At 46.0% G+C, this 21,339-nt stretch overlaps 1 protein-coding gene across 2 annotated transcripts in view; it reads left to right on the forward strand.

Annotated features, from left to right (window-relative positions):
* The first annotated feature begins 4 nt into the window (after window positions 1–4).
* Window positions 5–21,339, forward strand: part of LOC100092964 (GLIPR1-like protein 1) — a 31,199-nt gene continuing 9,864 nt past the window's right edge. Inside the window, exons 1-4 of one of the 2 annotated variants that reach the window (XM_029078562.2) lie at window positions 5–1,180; window positions 6,201–6,446; window positions 10,375–10,475; window positions 17,879–17,964. In XM_029078562.2, coding sequence (XP_028934395.1) covers window positions 968–1,180; window positions 6,201–6,446; window positions 10,375–10,475; window positions 17,879–17,964 — 646 coding nt within the window. In that variant the 5' untranslated portion in view covers window positions 5–967. The remainder of the gene's footprint in view (window positions 1,181–6,200; window positions 6,447–10,374; window positions 10,476–17,878; window positions 17,965–21,339) is intronic. The other variant, XM_029078560.2, reaches the window with a different exon arrangement.

A 21,339-nucleotide genomic window follows, 5' to 3' on the forward strand; every position in this document is an offset into this window, starting at 1 on the left:
AGGGCTGAGAGCAGGTGAGGGCCGTTGCTAGGCACGCGGCGCGGTCGTCAGGAGGCGGAGCTCCAGGGCGCGCGGAGGGTTGAGAGCGGGTGAGGGCCGTTGCTAGGCACGCGGCGCGGTCGTCAGGGGGCGGAGCTCCAGGGCGCGCGGAGGGTTGAGAGCCCGTGAGGGCCGTTGTTCGGCACGCGGCGCGGTCGTCAGGGGGCGGAGCTCCAGGGCGCGCTGAGGGTTGAGAGCCCGTGAGGGCCGTTGCTCGGCACGCGGCGCGGTCGTCAGGGGGCGGAGCTCCAGGGCGCGCGGAGGGTTGAGAGCCCGTGAGGGCCGTTGCTAGGCACGCGGCGCGGTCGTCAGGGGGCGGAGCTCCAGGGCGCGCGGAGGGTTGAGAGCCCGTGAGGGCCGTTGCTGGGCACGCGGCGCGGTCGTCAGGGGGCGGAGCTCCAGGGCGCGCGGAGGGTTGAGAGCCCGTGAGGGCCGTTGCTCGGCACGCGGCGCGGTCGTCAGGGGGCGGAGCTCCAGGGCGCGCGGAGGGTTGAGAGCCCGTGAGGGCCGTTGCTAGGCACGCGGCGCGGTCGTCAGGGGGCGGAGCTCCAGGGCGCGCGGAGGGTTGAGAGCCCGTGAGGGCCGTTGCTGGGCACGCGGCGCGGTCGTCAGGGGGCGGAGCTCCAGGGCGCGCGGAGGGTTGAGAGCCCGTGAGGGCCGTTGCTCGGCACGCGGCGCGGTCGTCAGGGGGCGGAGCTCCAGGGCGCGCGGAGGGTTGAGAGCCTGTGAGTGCCATTGCTCGGCACGCGGCACGGTCCTCAGGGGGCGGAGCTCCAGGGCGCGCGGAGGGTTGAGAGCCCGTGAGTGCCGTTGCTCGGCACGCGGCACGGTCCTCAGGGGGCGGAGCTCCCGGGCGCGCGCGCGCGCGAGAAGAGTTGAGAGCCCGTGAGGGCCATTGCTGGGCTCGCGGCGCGGTCGTCAGGGGCGGATGGGGGCGAGGGGCGGAGGGCCGGCGGGGCCCCGGGGCCGCCTGAGCCCGTGGCTGCGCGGGGCCTGGCTGGTGGCCCTGGTCCTGGGAGCCAGGCGGCCCCCGCCCAAGGTCCCGTCCATCGAAGACGGGTGGTTCATCAAGGCCTGTGTGGACGTCCACAATGAGCTGCGCGCCAAGGTCGATCCCGCCGCCAGCAACATGCGCTACATGGTGAGGGCCACCCCCGTTCACCCCCTCAATCCCCAGTCCTGTTTATTGAGCGCTTACTGTGTGCAGACCACTGTACTAAGCGCCTGAGTAACATTGGTATTTGTTAATAATAATGATGGTGGTGTTTGTTAAGCGCTTACTATGTGCCAAACACTGTTCTAAGCGCTGGGGTAGATACAGCGTCATCAGGTTGCCCCACGTGGGGCGCCCGGTCTTCATCCCCACTGTACAGATGAGGTAACTGAGGCCCGGAGAAGTCAAGTGACTTGCCCAGAGTCACACAGCTGACAAGTGGCAGAGGCGGGATTAGAACCCACGACCTCTGACTCCCGAGCCTGGGCTCTTTCCACTGAGCTGCGCTGCCTTAGGGATGACGGTCATTTTAGCCACCAATACTTAAACATCAGTTCTGTGCCATTGTTCTTGTCTGTCCATCTCCCCCGATTAGACTGTAAGCCCGTCAGATGGCAGGGACTGTCTCTATCTGTTGCCAACTTGTTCATCCCAAGCGCTTAGTACAGTGCTCTGCACATAGTAAGCGCTCAATAAATACTATTGAATGAATGAATGAATGAATGAATGAATGAATGAATGAATAATGCCTTCAGGACCTAGTCGGCCCATTTCCAGGATTGCCCCAGTCCTGGTGGAAGGCAAGGAGCAAGAACCCCAAGTCATAATAATAATAATAATATTATAATAATGATGATGATGATATTTATTAAGCGCTTACTATATGCCAAGCACTGTTCTAAGTACTGGGATAGATACGAGGTAATCCGGTTGTCCTACGTGGCCCTCAGGGTCTTTAATCTCTATTTTACAGATGAGGTAACTGAGGCACAGAGAAATGAAGTTGCTTGCACGTGGTCACGCAGCAGATGAGTAGTGGAACCGGGATTAGAACCCACATCCTCTGGCTCCCAAACCCGGGCTCTTGCCACTAAGCCACGCCGCTTCTTGTGTATCAGTGGGGACCCCAGGATTGTAGGCTGGGGAGCAGTGTCGCCTAGTGGGTAGGGCAAGGGCCCAAGGAGTCAGAGAACCTGAGCTCTCTCCCAGCTCCATCACTTGTTGCCTTGTGCCCTTGGACAAGTCCCTTAACTTCTCTCCGTCTCAGTTACCCGATCTGTAAAATGGGGATTTAGACTGAAGCCCAGGTGGAACATGGTCTCCATCCAACCTGATCATCTTGTATCTACCCCAGTGCTCAATAGAGTGCCTGGCACATAGTAAGCACTTTACAAATACCATTTTTAAAAAAGTATTGAAAAAAGAAGTTGGATCCTTGTGCCAGAGTATAATTCCCACCTAGACCTAAAATACAGCCATTCAGATATTCCTGAAACTTAAATCTGACAAATGAATGAGTGGTCCAGTGGAATGATCATATTGACTGGTGCCACACAGGGGATCTGCTTCTAATAATCATTAATAATTATGGTATTTGTTAAGAACTTACTATGTTCCACACATCTTTCTGAGCGCTAGGGGAATACAAGCAAATTGGTGTGGACACAGTCCTTGTCCCACATCGGACTCGCAGCCTTAATCCCCATTTTCTAGATGAAGTAAGTGAGGCACAGAGAAGTGAAGTGATTTGCCCAAGGTCACACAGCAGACAAGTGACAGAGCCAGGATTGGAACCCGTGACCTGCTGCCTCCCAGACCCATGCCCTATCCACTACTGCTTCTGCTGTAGTGCTGTCATGCCGCTTCTCCTGGCTCTGCCCATTGTGTGAGCTAGGGAAAGTCACTTCATTTCTCTGAGCCTCAGTTTCTTCATCTGTACAATGGAGTTGAAATATCCGTTCTCCTTTCCCCTTAGACTGTGAGCCCCATGTGGGTCAGGGTCTGTGTCTTTCTTGCATATCTCATATCTAAGTCTTTAAAACAGTACTTGGCATAGAGTAGGCTCCTAGCAAATATCTCAATTCTTATTAAATGGTAATATTTCAAGGATCTGGCCCAGATTTGTTTAAAGTTCGGGAAGGTGAGCATGTTGGGGTTGAAACTGAAAACCTAACAACCCTGAAGTGTTTAGCCGGTCCCTGGGCAGACTTGATCATCTCTCCTAGTCCCCTTCCTCCAGAATATGGGACCCGATCCAAAGAAATGATCCAGGATCTGAGATCCCTCTCATTTTACACATTACAGGTCAAAACACCAAAGCAGATGTTCTTTCTGCTACAAGCAATTGCAGCAGCAGTTTTAGGAGACCGCTACTGAGATTCTTGCTTCTCTCCCTAGAATTCAGGTGTCTTCAAGGGTTGGCACCCCCAATCAATTAATTAATCAATGGATTTTATTTAGAGTTTACTAGCAAAAGCCTGAGAGAGTATAATAGGGATGATAGACACGATCCCCGCCCAAAAGGAGTGTAGTGTCGAGAAGGGGAAACGATGTCTACAGGAGAAATAAGTTGGAAACTTAGGGGAGGATACGTACGTGCTGTGGGGTGAACACCCAGTGACTTGGGAGTCCATATCCACACTCCCACCTACTCCAAATGGGCATGCACCAGGCAAAAGGTTTTGGAGGATTGTTGATCTAGTGTTTACCCTATCTCATTTTCAACTTTCAAAATTCTGGGAGAAAGGAGACTGCAACCCTTCTAATTAATCACTTAATGACTATCAGTAGTTATATATCCCCTTACTTAAAACAAAAAAATCCCCCTTCTCCTGGAAGCATTATGCAACCTTGGCTTCACTACCACTGTGGTATCGTTCTGGGCAGGGGTTGTCTCTCTTTAGTGCTGTATTGTACTTCCCCGAGGGCTTAGTACAGTGCTGTGCACACTGCTCAATAAATAAGATTGAATGAATGAGTCTCCCGCATTAAGACTGTAGACTCCTTAGCAGTGAACACGTCTCATCACCTCTGTTATATCAGACTTTTCCCTATGCTTAGTGCAGGGCTCTGAACACACTGCTCAGTAAATGCAATTGATAATGCTCTGTACACTACTCATTACAAACCATTGATTGATTTCTTCGATTGATTGCATCCATTCAATTTCTGACTTAGTTGTTTTCTAAGCTGCCTGCCTTATCCTTGTTTGCCCTCCTAACCCCACCATTTTGTAAGTGATCTTTGTCTGTCTTCCCCATATGATTGTTAATTTCTAGAGGGCAGAGAACACACATCTTGCTTTAGCTGTACTCTCAAAAGTGCTTATTTAGACCTCCCCCAGCCTCATTGAACTTACATACCTACCAATTTGTAATTTATTTTAGTGTCTATCTCTCCTTCTAGTCTGTAAGGTACTTGTAGTCAGGGATTATCTATACCTACTCTTTGGTATTTTCTCCCCCAAGCCCTACTATAGTGCTCTGCACATAGTAAATGAACAATAAATACCATTGACTGAGTGATTGATTAACTATTACTGAGATGTGTACATGTTTGTATATAGCTCCCGGGAGATATTTAAGAGATAAAAGATAACACCATAGACTTTCACAGGCTTGGGAGTCAGGAGACCTTTTTTATGGTCTTTGCCAAGTGCTAAGTATATGCCAGGTGCTGTACTAAACGCTGGGGTAGATAAAAGTTAATCGGGTTGGACGCAGTCCATGTCCCACTTGGGGTTTACAGTCTTAATAGTGTTGGCATTTGTTAAGTGCTTACTACGTGCAGAGCACTGTTCTAAGCGCTGGGGTATACAGGGTAATCAGGTTGTCCCACATAAGGCTCACAGTCTTAATCCCCATTTCACAGATGAGGCAACTGATATACAGAGAGGTTAAGTGACTTGACCAGGATCACACAGCAGACAAGTGCCAGAGATGGGATTAGAATTCAGAACCTTGTGATTCTCAGGCCCATGCTCTATCCATTAGGCCCCTCTGCTTCCCTGGGTTCCCAGCTATGTGAACTTGGGCAACTCTAACTTCATTGTGCTTCAGTTTCTTCACTTGGAAAAGTAATATACCAGTTCTCCCTTCCCTTTAGACTGAATCCCATGTGGGACAGGGACTCTGTCCAATCTGCTTATATTGTGTCTACCCCAGGCTTAGTACGGTGTTTGGCACATAGTAAGCATTAAAGAAATACTTCAATTATTGTCATTTCCACTAAAGATTGGAGTTGGAAAAGAGGGGTTACTATACAGATAATCTGAACTCTACATTGAACACTCTTGTTCACAATGAACATGCCTTCCATCATTGAAGAGGCTTTCTAAAGAATAAAAAAAAAATCCAGAATGTGGAGAAAGGAACACTCCTCTCATTCAAAGCCAGGAAAAGTAGAAAAACACCGAGATCAGATGACATTCCAGCAAAAATCCACAAGCACAAAGAGGACCTAATTCTCAGAGATTGGCATGAACTTTTCCTCAACATATGGATCACAGAGGAAATAGCACAAGATTTCAAAGGTCCACAATAAATCACTATCTTTAATAGAAATCAACAAGTAATGTTTATTGAGTGTTGACAGGTCATTGTATTAGAGCCCTGAGAACAGTGACAAATAAGAAGGAAGGTGGGATCCCTGTCTAGCTGAAATACAGAGGTAAAGATTGGTAAGGCTAGTTTTGTATCTGATCTATAGTATGGCTGTGCTAACTGGACCAAACATGGAAGACACATCCATCTTCTAGAAGGGTTATACCATGATCACCTCCAAACCGAATTCTACATTTAATGGCACAACTGGACCGCCAACAGTGAGCTCTCAGAATGACGTCTATTCAGTTGCACCGAAGCAATACTGATGGCCACCCAATTCTAGGTAGTAAGAAGATCTGGTAGGAGGGTGGTCATACGGCTGTTGAATGGGAAATTGAAAAGGGGCACACGCAAGCCTCTCTGTGGGCAGGGAATGTATCTACCAACCTCCTTGTACTTTCCCAAGCGCACAATACAGTGCTCTGCACATAGGTGTTCAATAGATATGATTGACTGACTGGCACCCAGTAGTTGCTTAACAAATATTACAGTTATTAAATGATTCCAGTGATCCTGCAGCATACCTACAGCCTGAATGATTTGTCTTAATTTTTATCTTGCAGAGTTGGGATGCGGCCCTGGCAAGGACAGCAAGAGCGTGGTCGAAGAAATGCGTGTTTAAACACAATACTTTTTTAGGCAAAAAAGGAGCTGTCCATCCTAAATTTAGAAGTGTAGGAGAAAATATATGGCTTGGAGGCGTGGGCAAATTTAATCCCAAAAATGCAATTACTGCTTGGTACAATGAATTCAGGTCCTACACTTATGATACTAAACGATGCACCGGAGTATGTGGCCATTATACTCAGGTAATTATTTTATATTAAGTCAAATTTCCAGTAATGGGCTTTGCTGTAAATAATTCTTAGACACCACTATGAACAAAATCCGTATTTCTGAAAATAGTTATTTTTCATGCGTTATCCCTTTCAATCTCAGTAGAGTGAGTCCGTTTCTTACTAAGGGTGTACATAGCTTTTAGCTCTTGTGAAGCCCAAGTAAATTGGAATTGATAGAACTTCCTTGAGAATGTCATTCCTTTAGGGAGCTAAGTGTCTGTGGTAGAATTTGTGGGCTTGAAAAGTTAGGCAGAGAGGTCTTTTTTTTCTACTTCTTGAGCCTTTTGTCCCCCAATATCTCTTCTGCCTCACTCTATAGCCAACCATAAGATCTCAGAGTTACCTCAGAAATTAAGAACACTTTAGATCATGCCCCAAATTTTATTCAGTAACTGTATCTCGTGGGGGACCCAAAGTCGTTGGTCTTACATCAAGTCTTTTCTTGCTAATATCTCTAAGACTTTATTTCTGGTTAAGTTTGTTTTCCTCGTGAGGATTTATTCATTCATTCAGTAGTATTTATTGAGTGCTTACTGTGTGCAAAGCACTGTACTAAGCGCTTGGAATGGACAAATCGGTAACAGATAGAGACAGTCCCTGCCCTTTGACAGGCTTACAGTCTAATTGGGGGAGACAGACAGACAAAAACAATAGCAATAAATAGAATCAAGGGGATGAACATCTCATTAAAACAATAGCAAATAAATAAAATCAGGGTGATGTACATCTCATTAACAAAATAAATAGGGTGATGAAAATATATACAGTTGAGCGGATGAGTACAGTGCTGAGGGGAAGGGAGAGGGGGAGGAGCAGAGGGAAAGGGGGGAGAAGGGGGGGATGAACATCTCATTAAAACAATAGCAAATAAATAAAATCAAGGTGATGTACATCTCATTAACAAAATAAATAGGGTGATGAAAATATATACAGTTGAGCGGACGAGTACAGTGCTGAGGGGAGGGGAAGGGAGAGGGGGAGGAGCAGAGGGAAAGGGGGGAGAAGAGGGCTTAGCTGAGGGGAGGTGAAGGGGGGTAAAGGGGAAGCAGAGGGAGCAGAGGGAAAAGGGGGAGCTTAGTCTGGGAAGGCCTCTTGGAGGGGGTGAGCTCTAAGTAGGGTTTTGAAGAGGGGAAGAGAATTAGTTTGGCGGAGGTGAGGAGGGAGGGCATTCCGGGAGCGCGGGAGGACGTGGCCCAGGAGTCAACGGCAGGATAGGCGAGAACGGTGGATGGTGAGGAGGTGGGCGGCAGAGGAGTGGAGTGTGCGGGGTGGGCAGTAGAAAGAGAGAAGGGAGGAGAGGTAGGAGGGGGCAAGGAGAGCCTTGAAGCCTAGAGTGAGAAGTTTTTGTTTTGTACAGAGGTTGATAGGCAACCACTGGAGGTTTTGAAGAAGGGGAGTGACATGCCCAGAGCATTTCTGCAGGAAGATGATCCAGACAGCGGAGTGAAGAATAGACTGGAGCAGGGAGAGACAAGAGGAAGGGAGATCAGAGAGAAGGCTGACACAATAATCCCACCGGGATATTATGAGAACCTGTAACAGCAAGATAGCCTTTTGGGTGGAGAGGAAAGGGTGGATCTTGGCGATATTATAAAGGTGAGACCAGCGGGTTTTGGTGACGGATTGGGTGTGTGGGGTGAATGAGAGAGCCGAGTCAAAGATGACACCAAGGTTGCAGGCCTGAGAGACGGGAAGGATGGTCGTACCATCCGAAGTGATAGGGAAGTCAGGAAGAGGACAGGGCTTGGGAGGGAAGATGAGGAGCTCAGTTTTGGACATGTTGAGTCTTAGGTGATGGGCAGACATCCAGGTAGAGACGTCTTGGAGGCAGGAGGAGATACGAGCCTGAAGGGAGGGGGAGAGGACAGGGGCAGAGATGTAGAGATTTAGTCATCGCAGAGCCATTTTCCACTGTGACTGTGATATAGTCTAGTTGCTGATGCCATGGAAATTAGGGGATCTGGGTCCTGGTTTGGGTTCCTTGTTCTGCAGCTGTACTATCAGCGGTCAAGGTCTTGGAACAAAGATGCCCCGAGAACATTCCACAAGGGGGTCAGGCTCAGCAGAAGTCCTTACCAAGAACTGATGGGCACGGGGAGGCCAGGACCCAATAGCAGAGCATCTCCTGGTTTTAGGGCAGTGGTTATTTGGGTTGGAAATAGGGCTTATATGTCAAAAAGCCTTCATGAGAACTTAGCGGCATACTGCGACCCTGCTCGCCTACTTGCTTGTTCCATGTCCTAGGGAACCCAGCTGGCCAGGAAGAGAGTGGAAGTGGCGTTACCCTAAAAGTTATTCCCACAACCACTTAGTCCCCGCAAGTTCGCTGTCCTGCAGCCTCAGGAATGAGGTTCAGCCCCTTGTTCTTGATGGAATACTTTATCAATCATAATGGCTCTAGTGCTCTCCCCAATCAGTCAATCAGTTAGTGGTATTTATTGATTGATTGCTGTATGCCGAGAACTCTACTAAGCGTTTGGGAGAGTACCGTATCACATAGAGATAGCAGCGTGGCTCAGTGGAAAGAGCACGGGCTTTGGAGTCAGGGCTCATGAGTTCGAATCCCAGCTCTGCCACTTGTCGGCTGTGTGACTGTGGGCGAGTCACTTAACTTCTCTGTGCCTCAGTTCCCTCATCTGTAAAATGGGGATTAAGACTGTGAGCCCCACGTGGGACAACCTGATTCCCCTGTGTCTACCCCAGCGCTTAGAACAGTGCTCGGCACATAGTAAGCGCTTAACAAATACCAACATTATTATGGAGAAGCAGCGTGGCTCAGTGTAAAGAGCACGGGCTTTGGAGTCAGGGCTCATGAGTTCGAATCCCAGCTCTGCCACTTGTCGGCTGTGTGACTGTGGGCAAGTCACTTAACTTCTCCGTGCCTCAGTTCCCTCATCTGTAAAATGGGGATTAAGACTGTGAGCCCCACGTGGGACAACCTGATTCCCCTATGTCTACCCCAGCGCTTAGAACAGTGCTCGGAACATAGTAAGCGCTTAACAAATACCAACATTATTATTATTATAGTCACGTTCCCCACCAACCATGAGTTTACAGAATGAGAAGGGAACAGGGCAACCCAAAATCTCTGGATATTCTTCCCCTTGATACTATTTATTGCCATTGTTCTTGTCTGTCTCTCCCGATTAGACTGTAAGCCCGTCAAAGGGCAGGGACTGTCTCTGTTACCGATTTGTACATTCCAAGCGCTTAGTACAGTGCTCTGCACATAGTAAGCACTAAATAAATACTACTGAATGAATAAAGTGGAGGGCCTATACTCAGGGCTGCCAGGTGGGCTAACTGTCTTACACTGGCAACGAGCCTGCCATCAACCAGGCAGCTGAAAGGGATACCCCCCCACCCGGCAAGGTTCAAACAGTGTTGTCCTCTGGGGCCCCCAGAGGAGTCCTCAGGCCAAGAGCCATCCGTGCCCGGTCTGGATCTCTGGATCTTCTTTCCTTCTGGTTGACTGACAGCCTCCCGACCGTTCTGACCACCTGGCAGTCCACTTACCATCGGCATCTCACAGCCCAGGGCACTCGAGCCACCGCATATCACAGTGACCCGAGCTTCGATTTCTCCAGTTACCCCGGGCACAGAGTAATGCAGAGACTGTCTAAGTGGCCCATTGATTGATTGTCTGGAGTAGTCATCACGTATGGGAAGAGGCTGGTACGTGTCATCCAGGAGTGTATTGATTCACTCCCACTTGCCATCTGGGAGGAAGATCGGGTTAACCGAGTTGTTTCGAAGCATATCCAGTTGAATCAGTCATGCTCACAACCGGTGGAAGTGGCCTTTATGTAATGGCCTCACGTCCCCATTAATTGAACGGCAAAGTAGTCATTTTGTGTTCAGTCGCATATTTTAATCTAATGACTCCCTTTTCACTTAGGTTGTTTGGGCTTATACCTACAAAGTTGGTTGCGCTATTAGAATCTGCCCAAAACTTGGTGGATGGAATACTGGAATATTTATATGCAACTATTCACCGGCGTAAGTTTATCTGCTATTAATATTTTTAATGGGAAAATAGTATTCACGAGTGAGTCCTTGAGATAATTAATTCATTGAGGTTTCAGAGACAGTAGTTGGGGTAACATGGGAAACTGAAATCTCCAGGGAGAGGAAAAACCCTCAAACCCCATTTTGCCCTAATTTTTAGCTTTCCTTTCTAGTACATCTTTATCAGTTACTAATTGATTGGATTTCTATCACTTTACAAATGTATTCCCTGCTGCTTTCTTTTCAAAATGAATGACAGGCATGAGCAAATGCTTGTAATTGGAAAAGAGAGTATGAATCAAGGAATCAGTGGTATTTATTGAGCACTTAGTGTGTCTAGGGCACACAATAGTAAGCACTTCGGGAAGTCACTTGGATAGATTTGGTAGGCTCTCTGGCCACAAAGCCCACTTTCTGAGAATACAATTTTCCCCCATGTCTTAATATATACAGTCTATATAATATATAAAAACAGAAGCCCAAGGAGGATAAATGATTTCCCCAGCACTCAGCAGACCAGTTGCAGAGGTGGGAATAGAACCTTGGCCTCCTGATTCCCAGCCCCCTCCCTTTGTCACTAGACCTCACTGCCCCTTGTCCTGCCATAAATGCTGTTGCCTATTTTGTTAAAGAAACCAAAATATATTTTCACCCACAATGGTCCTCCCTCTGGCCTGGAACTCCCTCCCTCTTCACATATGTAATAATCACTTGGGAGAGTAACACTACAACAGAGATGTTCCCTTGCCCCACACAAGCTTACAATCTAGATGGGGAAAATGACAGTGATATAAATAAATCAATTATGGATAGGTACATTAGTTTGGTGGGGCTGAGAGAGGGGAGAATAAAGGGTACAAATCCAGGTGCAAGGGCAGAAGGGAATGGGAGAAGAAATGAGGGCTTAGTCGGGGAAGGCCTCTTGGAGGAGATGTGCTTTAATTAGGTTTCAAAGGTGGGGAGGATGATCCTCTCTCGAATATGAAGAGGGAAGGCATTCCAGGCCAGAGGCCGGAGTGGGCGAGAGGTTGGTGGCGAGATAGATGAGATTGAAGTACAGTGATTAGGTTGGCGTTAGAGGAGCGGAGTTTGTGGGCTGGGTTTTAGTAGGAAAGCAGTGAAGTAAGGGAAGCCGGGACAAGGTGATTGCTTTAAAGCCAATGGTAAGGAGTTTTTGTTTGATGTGGAGGTGGATGGGCAACCACTGGAGGTTCTTGAGTGGGGGAATAGAGACTGAATGTTTCTGTAGAAAAATGATCTGGGCACCAGAGTGAAGTATGGATTAGAGTGGGGAGAGACAGGAAGCAGGGAGGTCAGCAGGGAGGCTGTTGCAGTAATCAAGGTGGGATTTGGTGTTTGGAAGGAGTTTGGAAGGAGAGGAAAGAGTGGATTTTAGCTTTGTGAAAGTGGAACCGACAGGATTTGTTGACAGATTGACTAAGGGGGTTGAATGAGAGAGAGATGAATTGAGGAAAATGCCAAGGTTACCGGCTTAGGAGACAGGGAGAATGGTGATGCTGTCCATAGTGTTTGGAAAGTCAAGGGAAGGACAGGGTTGGGTGGGAAGATAAGGAGTTCTGTTTTGGACAGAGGCCTCTTCTAGACTGTGAGCCTGTTGTTGGGTAGTGATCGTCTCTATTTGTTGCTGAATTGTACTTTCCAACTTCTTAGTAAATATGATTGAATGAATGAATTGTATCAGCCTCCTTGCTGACATCCCTGCCTCCTATCTCTCCCTGCTCCAGTCCATACTCCATTCTACTGTCTGAATCATTTTCCTTCAAAAACATTCAGACCATGTCTCCCCACTCCTCATGAAACTCCAGGGGTTGCCCATCTACCTCCACATCAATCAAAAACTCCTCACCATGGCTTTAAAGCCCTTAATCACCTTGCCCCCTTCTATCTCACCCTTGCTGCTCTCCTACTAAAACCCAGCCCGCACACTTCATTCAGCTAATGCTAATCTTCTCACTCTACCTTGATCTCGTCTGTTTTACCATCGACCTCTTGCATGTATCCTACCTCTGGCCTGGAACGCCCTCCCTCCTCATATCAGGCAGATGATTACTCTCCCCCACTTCAAAGTCTTATTCACCTCAAGAAGCCTTCCCTGACTATAAGCCCTCCTCTCCTCCCACTCTCTTCTCTGCCACTTTTGCTTGCTCCTTCCCCCTCCCACGGCACATATGTATATATCTGTAATTTATCTAATTGATTTATTTATATTAATGTCTGTCTCCCTCTCTGGATTGTGAACTTGTTGTAGGCAGGGAATGTGTCTGTTTATTGTTATATTGTACTCTCCCAAGGGCTCAGTATAGTGCTTTGCACACAGTAAGCGCTCAATAAATACGATTGAATGAAAAATGCACAGGCGAAGCAGAAGGAAGAGGGAGTCGGGGAAAAGACAGCTTAATTGAGGAAGGGCGATGGGTTTGGCAAGAAAAAGTTTATTGGTGACCTTAGAGAGGCCATATAAAGATGAGGTCGAAGGGAATTCAAAATTACTTATGAGCTGGTAGATCAATCAATGATACTTTTTGAGCACTTTCTGAATGCAGAGCACTATATTAAGCACTTGGGAGAGTACAATAATCAGAGTTGGTAGACATGATCCTTGACTCTGAGAAGATTGCAATCTAAAGAGGGAGACAGATATCTAAAAATCCACCCTCTCCACCTGTGCAACCTACTCCATTCCTTCGCACCTACTCAAATCTCTTGCCCCCTCCCTTCTTCCCTCCCTAACAGCCATCTTCAACTGTACGCTCTCCAGTGCCTTCTTCCTCACTGCTTTCAAGCACACCCATGCCTCCCCACCCTAAAAAAACCCTCCCTTGGCCCCTTGGCTCCCTCCAGTTATTACCCCATCTCTCTTCTACCATTCCTTTCCAAACTCCTCGAGCAAGTTGTCTACACCTGCTGTCTCAAATTCTTCTCCTCCAATTCTCTCCTTGATCCCTTCCAATCTGGCTTCCATCATTCACTCCAAGAAACTGTATTCTCAAAGGTCACCAATGTTCTCCTTCTTACCAAGTCCAGTGGCCTCTGCTCCATCCTAATTCTCCTTGACCTATCAGCTGCCTTCGGCACTGTTTGCCACCCCCTTCTGGAAGCATTATCCAGCCTTGGCTTCACTAACACTGTGCTCTCCTCATTTTCTTATCTCTCTGGCTGTTCATTCTCAGTCTCCTTCGCAGGCTCCTCCTCTGCCTCCCACCCCTAACTGTGGGGGGCCCTCAAGGCTCAGTTCAGAGTCCCCTTCTATTCTTCATCTTCACCCATTCCCTTGGAGGGGTCATTCGTTCCCATGGCTTCAACTACCACTGCTATGCAGATGATACATCTATATCTCCAGCCCTGATCTCTCTCCCTCTCTGCAGTCTTGCATTTTCTCCTGCCTTCAAGACACCTCCCATCACCTCAAGCTTAACATGTCCAAAACAGAACTTCTTATCTTCACACCCAAACCCTGTCCTCTCCCGACTTTCCCATCACTCTAGATGTCACCACCATCTTTCCTGTCTCACAAACCCATAACCTTGGTGTCATCCTCGACACCGTTCTCTCATTCAACCCACATATTCAATCCATCACTAAATCCTGTCTGTCCCACCTTCACTGCACTGCCAAAATCTGCCCTTTCCTCGCCTTCTAAACATTAATACAATCACTTATCCTATCCTGCCTGGATTCCTGCATCAGCCTCCTTGCTGACCTCCCAGCCTCCTGTCTCTCCCCACTCCGGTCCATACTTTCTTCTGCTGCCTGAATCATTTTTCTACAAAAAATGTTCAGGACATATCTCCTCCCTTCTCAAAAAACTCCAGTGTTTGCCCATCTCCTCTGCATCAAACAAAAGCTCCTCACCACTGGCTTTAAAACACTCCTCCACCTTGCCCCCTCCTACCTCACCTCGCTACTCTCCTACTACAACCCAACCCACACACTTCATTCTTCTAATGCTAACCTTCTCACTGTACTTCGATCTTGTCTATCTTGCCACCAACCCCTCACCCATGTGCTGCCTCTGGCCTGGAATGCCCTCCCTCCTCAAATTTGACAAACAATTGCTCTCACCCTTTCAAAGCCTTATTAAGAATAACAGTGATAATAATAATATTGGTATTTGTTAAGCACTTACTATTTGCCAGGTACTACTGGAGTGGGGTGGCTACAAGCAAGTTGGGTTGGACACAGTCTCCGCTTCTTGTGGGGCTCACAGACTCATTCTCCATTTTCCAGTTAAGGTAACTGAGGCACAAAGAAGATAAGTCAATTGCCCAAGGTCATACAAATGACAGAGCCCGGACTAGAACTCATGACCTTCCGACTCCCAGGCCCACGCTCTGTCCTCTATGCCATGTTGCTTTTGCTTGTTGAAGACATGTCTCCTCCAAGAGGCCTTTCCTAAACCCCTTTTCCTCTTCTCCCATTCCCTTCTGTGTCGCCCTAACTTGCTCCCTTTGTTCTTCCCCACTCCCAGCCCCACAGAACTTATGTACAGAACTGTAATTCATTTATTTATATTTCTTTCCCCACCCTTCTAGACTGTAAGCTCATTGTGAGCAGGGAATGTGTCTGTTTACTGTTGAATTGTACTCTTTCAAGCACTTAGTAAAGTGCTCTGCACACAATAAGCACTCAATAAATATGATTGAATGAATGGATGAATATTAACAGTAGATTAGGGATGGGGAAGTAATAGATTATAGCCATGGGGCTTAGGTGAGTGTCAAGGTCCTTGAAGGAGTATACAGCCAAATTCTTAGTGTACACAGAGGGGAAGGCGGATAGGGGAAATAAATGGTTTAGTGTGGGATGACCTCTTGGATGAGATGTGAGTTTAGGGCAATTTTGAAGGTGGGAAGAGTGATGGACCATTGGATATGAAGGGCGAGGAAGAATGTGGGCAAGAGGTCAGTAGCGGGAGAGAAGAAATTGAGGTGCCAAGAGTAGATTGTTATCATAGGAGTGATGTGTGTGGATTGGGTTGCTTGAAGTTGGTTGAGGTTAGGTGTGAGAGAAAGAGGAGTGCCTTAAAGCCGATGGTGAATTGTTAAGGCAGGAGTGGATGGGCAACCATTGGAGATTTTTGAGGAGTGGGGTGACATGGACCGAATGTTTTCAGAAAAACGATCTGAGCAGCAGAGTGAAATATACACTAGAGAGAGGAGAGATGTAGGGAGATTAGCGAAGAGGCAAAGCAGTAGTCAAGGCAGGAAATGCTTGAATCAGCATGGTAGCAGTTTGGATGGAAAGGAAAGGGCGGAATCTAGAGGTGTCATGAACAGAGAACAGGCAGGATTTTTCGACAGATTGAATGTATGAGTTGTGTTAGAGAGATGTGTCAAAGATAATGCCAAGGTTACGGATGTGTGAGATGGGAGGATCATGGTCTGTGGTGAGAGGGAAATCTGGACATAAATATTCTGTACCATCTCAGTTTTTTAAGCTATCATCATCTGCTGCTGCTAAGCTATCATTGTCTCTATCAGATGAATCTTCACCCAGAGTGTTTAGTTCAGGGCTCTGCACATGGTTGACACTCAATAAATATCACTGACCGATTGACATGGAGCATTGTCTGAAGATAAGATCCCAGTATATGTCCACTCTGCTAGGTGGCTGAAGTGGGTCAATACATATCGAGAAGTGGAAGGAAACGGTTTTTTGGACTGGTAGAGTAATAATAGTATTTATCTAGTGCCTATTATGTGCCGAGGAAAAATTAGGCCTGAATCCTGACCCCCAGAAGGCTCACAATCTAAAGACCAACAGTAAAAATGTCAAACAGTATAAGAGATTAAGGACGGCAGTGAAAACAGTAGGGCACTGGGGCTGGAGGAGCATAATATCAGGCTCCTCATGGTTCAGTCCAACAGGCCCAAGAACGACCGGCAGCCACGGCCACCCCCTCCCAACACTTTGAACATCAAGAAAGCCTCATGCTGCAGGGGTTTCCTCTCCCTTCCTGGGCCGGAGCAGGAGCCGACGGGATTCCTGTTGGCTGGGGAACGGGCAACTGATCTCTTAGACGGGGAAGACCCAGCGGGCTGGGGCTAGGAACCGGTCATGCAGGACAGATGATGAGCATGAAGGCTGCAGGCCCCGAGAATCTGAGTAGAAGAATGGAATGAATGAAAGTAGGATTGAGAGAAAGATGTCAAAGTCAGGGAGAAATGCAGAGGTGGGATCGGGAGGGTGGTGGGTGACAGCTATAGAGGCTGGTATAGGCGAGTGAGGTGGATTCAGAGGAAGGAAAGGTAAGACAAAGGGGGTGGGAGAGAACAAGAACAACATTGGGTGGAGTGGGGAGTAAGGAAGCTCCTCCTCCATTCCTTCCCGTGAGTCAGGGATGGGGAACCCTTCTTAAGAGAGAGTGGCAGGGGGGTGGGAAACAAGGTCTTAGAGGTGGCAAGGAGGAATCCGCTGGCCAGAAAAGAGTCATAGATGAAGGGTAATTTGTCTTTCAACCAATCAGTAGTATTTATTGAGCGCTTACTTAGTGCAAAGCACTGTATTAAACATCCTAGTCCTCTAATATTATGGAGCCGGGATGCCTCAGACTCTGCATCTAGCAAGCACTCAATAAATATGATGGGTTGATCAATTACGTGCATGACTGTGTTGGTGGGGGAGACAAGCGGGTAATCAATCAATCAGCTGTGTTTATTGAGCACTTACTGTGTGCAGAGCACTGTACTAAGCACTTGGGAGAGTCCAATACAACAATATAACAGACACAGTCCCTGCCCACAACAAGCTTTCAGTCTGGGGGGGGGGAGATTTGAGAGTCTTTCAGGTCGTTTTTGCATTTTTATTATTCTGCCTTTCCTTATTAGTATTATTAGCAACCCTTCCCTTTCTCTTCTCACCCCACCTCATTCTTAGATTGTGGGCCCCCCTTGAAACTGCCCCTTGTTCTTCAACTTGAATGTTTTCCCCCCACAGTTTCGAACAGTGCTTTGCACATAGTAAGACTTTATTGCTGAAATGTACTTTCCAATTAATAAGTACAGTGCTCTGCACAGAGTAAGTGCTCAATAAATACGATTGAATGAATGAATGAATACTCTTGATTGATTGACTGCCTAAAGAAAGGAGGGGGCATATCATTATGCAGCTGAGGTAATTTGTTCATTCAATTGTATTTATTGAGCACTTACTGCATGCAGAGCACTGTACTAAGCATTTGAAGGAGTGTGAATAAATGATTGAATGAACAGCTGGAGACTTATTTCCTTTGGAAGTCAGCCTTTCTGTAAATCTGTTTTCCTGGAGTATATAAGCAAAATGAATTCATTGACATATTCATAAATGTAAATACGTGATCTAAATGGTAGCCATTGATACCCGTGTAACAGGTGAATTTCATTCCGTATTTACAGAGGAAATACTGGTGCACGTCCTTACAAAAGTGGATCACCGTGCAGTCAATGTGAAGAAGGGGACACGTGTCAGGACAAACAATGTCGTAAGTAAAAAAGAAGTAGCAGGGAAGAGGAAAAAAGATATTGGATTATTTGGGGAAGGAAACTTTGGAAACTTTTTCACATATTGTCTAGCCCATTCAAATATTAATAGCTTGAAGACCAATTTTGCATACAGATGCTTTTCATTAAGTCTTGGTATCTTGCCTATAGGCCCCATGATTTATTTTGGTTCTAGGTAATGACAGTTTGGATGAAGAAATGAGGGAAGAGTTGGAAATATCAATTATTATGCATCATATTATTAAATTGAGCACATTGTTTTAAATATAGTATATTTATATAGTCTATAAATGTGTATATAAGTAAATGCATTCCTTTGACTTATGTACATTTGGTTCCTGCAGTTGTCTTGTAAGTGGATATGATGTGAGTTGAAACCAATTTTCTTATAGGAACAATGGTCTATGTGTCAGCTACCCATATTTTTACATGAATTATACAGAATTATTACTTAAGGCTATAAATGAGTACCTTCATGTTTGTATATTGAGTTAGGGAGGTTCCCCGTTAGAATAGCAGACTTTTACTTCACTGGAAGTAAATGTATATGTCGACCTCTCTCAGGTGACCCTTGGGTCTCTCCCACTCTGTCTCCTCCCCCTTTAAACTTTCTCCTCAACTTCCCCCTGCCGTCCATCGCAGATTTTAAAATGCTTTCCCCCATTTCCTAAGGCTTTCATGCACATCCTCTTCATCCTCCATGCTCTGGGGATCCTGCCATAAAGGAGGCTATTGTCGACTAAAAAGTTGAAACCGATATGTTGTAAATACTGAAGTGGTGGGTAAATTTATTTAAATGTTGGTCATTTTTCTGTGATATTTCTTAAATCAGTGACTTTGTGTTTTCAAATTTATGTATTATTTAAGGACATAAAATATGACATACTGGCAGATCTCTGATCTATCCAGTCCAGTATTTAGTTTCTGACAGCCAAAATAGCCCTTGAAGAAGCAGTGTGATCATTTCCCTCCTAATGATTATAGTTATACCTTCTAATATCCCTAGTATATCTTTCCAAAAACCCATTGGGACATATTATTAATGAAACTCTCTAAACCTTTTTTGAATCTTTAGCATGCATAAATTATCCACATCTTTCCTAAGGCTAATGATATTTATGAGAAGCAGCATGGCTCAGTGGAAAGAGTCAGAGGTCATGGGTTCTAATCCCGGCCCTGCCACTTGTCTGCTGTGTGACCTTGGGCAAGTCACTTAACTTCTCTGTGCTTCAATTCCCTCATCTGTAAAATGGAGATTAAAACTGTGAGCCCCATGTGGGATGACCTGATTACCTAGGTTCTACCCCAGTGCTTAGAACAGTGCTTGGCACATAGTAAGCACTTAACAAATACCATCATTATTATTATTATGTTTGTGCAATTTTCTGCACTAAATTCTATATGCTTATCAAAAATCAAATGTGTGAAAACATGTTTCTTTGAAACTTCAATTCATGTTACCTTTTTGTGGAATTTAGTGAACAACAATTCTGTTTTCACTTTGTTCACACCCGTTATGATTTTGTAGACTTCTGTCAGGCCTCTTTCCAGCTTTCATCTTTGCAGATTAAAAAGTCCTAAACTTTTTAGTCTATTTTCACTCTGAGGCTGCTTTATCTTCATGATCGTTTCAGTTGCCTTTCTATAATTTTGTGTTTTCCAGCCAAGGATCTTTAATGCTTTATCCAAAGTTCCCAAGTATATGGAATTTGGGATATAAAGCCTAGAAGCGACATGGCCTAGGGGAAAGAGCTCAAGTCTGGTAGTCAGAGGATCTGGGTTCTAATCCAAGCTACGTCACTTGCCTGCTGTGTGACCTGTGTGTAACTGGTCTGTGTCTCAGTTTCCTCAGCTGCAAAATAGGGATTAAATACCTTTTCTCTTTTTTAATTGGTATTTGTTAATTTGTTAATTTGCAAATACCATGTGCAATATTAAATTATGGTGTTTGATAAGTGGTTACTATGTGCCAGCCACTTATCTAAGCACTGGGGTAGATACAAGCCAATCAAGTTGGACATAGTCAATGTCCCACATGGAGTTTAGCGTCTTCACCCCCCTTTTACAGGTAAGGAAACTGCTACTTCTTCCTACTTAGACTGTGAGCCCCATGTGGGTCATAAATTGATTATTATTAGGCCATAATGCTGGGGATGATTCTGGAATGAAGCTTAAATTGCATGCATTTCTGTGATAAAAAGTACACCATCATATAGCCATTGAAAATAAATCTCATTTTGGAGAAACATGACATCACTGTTGGGTATGCCTGTAATGGATCTTGAGAACTGTACTTAGACATTATCTTCCTGGATATTTCAAATTCTTTTCAAGTATTATAAAACCTTTAGTTCAATCCAGATGTATGATGTCTGTTGCATTGTACTTTCCCAAGTGCTTAGCACTCAATAAGCACTCAATAAATACCATTAATTGATTGATTGACATCAAATGTATCTAACATAAGTTAGTAACTTTTTCCCTCCTTGCTGCTAGTATTCATATGTACCCTTTCTGAAAATGAAAGAGAATATTACCTCACTAACTTTGAGAGCCTCCTAAGATTTTTCTTCCCTGAATGTAATCCCCAGGAAGTCTTCCCTGATCAATTTCTCATCCCCTGAGGTTCTACATCTCCCTCAAACTGTCCTCCCCCAACCCCTGCCACACTTCTACACCAACTATATGCTTCTGTACCCTGAACCTCCCTTAGAATTTTTGAATACATGAAATGAATCAATCAGTGGAATTTAATGGAGGCTTACTGTGCGCAGAGCACTGTACTAGGTATTCACTGTAATGTGTAAGCTGTAACTCGTGTGTGTATCTACTTCGTCCTCATTTCTGTAAATTATTTTGATGCCTGTCCTCAATAGATTGTAAACTACTTGAGGCTTGCAGTAATATTCTGCTAACTCTATCACACTCTCCCATGTGCTTACTACAGTGCTTTCCACCCAGTAGATGATCATTAAATACTAATGTTGGTATTTGTTAAGCACTTACTATGTGCCGAACACTGTTCTAAGTGCTAGGGTAGACACAGGGGAATCAGGTTGTCCCACGTGGGGCTCACAGTCTTAATCCCCATTTTACAGGTGAAGTAACTGAGGCACCGAGAAGTTAAGTGACTTGCCCACAGTCACACAGCTGACAAGTGGCTGAGCCGGGATTTAAACCCATGACCTCTGACTCCAAAGCCCGTGCTCTTTCCACTGAGCCATGCGGCTTGTTAAATATTATCAATCTGTTGAAAGCAAAATTAGACATTTGTTCTGATTGTCTCACTGTGCTTAATTTCCAGTAAACCCACAGAGAGGTCTACTCCTCACCTCAATTCCTGGGGTCCTTTATGT

This window comes from Ornithorhynchus anatinus, chromosome 14 (assembly GCF_004115215.2).
Source record: "Ornithorhynchus anatinus isolate Pmale09 chromosome 14, mOrnAna1.pri.v4, whole genome shotgun sequence".
Classification (NCBI taxonomy): Eukaryota; Metazoa; Chordata; class Mammalia; order Monotremata; family Ornithorhynchidae; genus Ornithorhynchus; species Ornithorhynchus anatinus.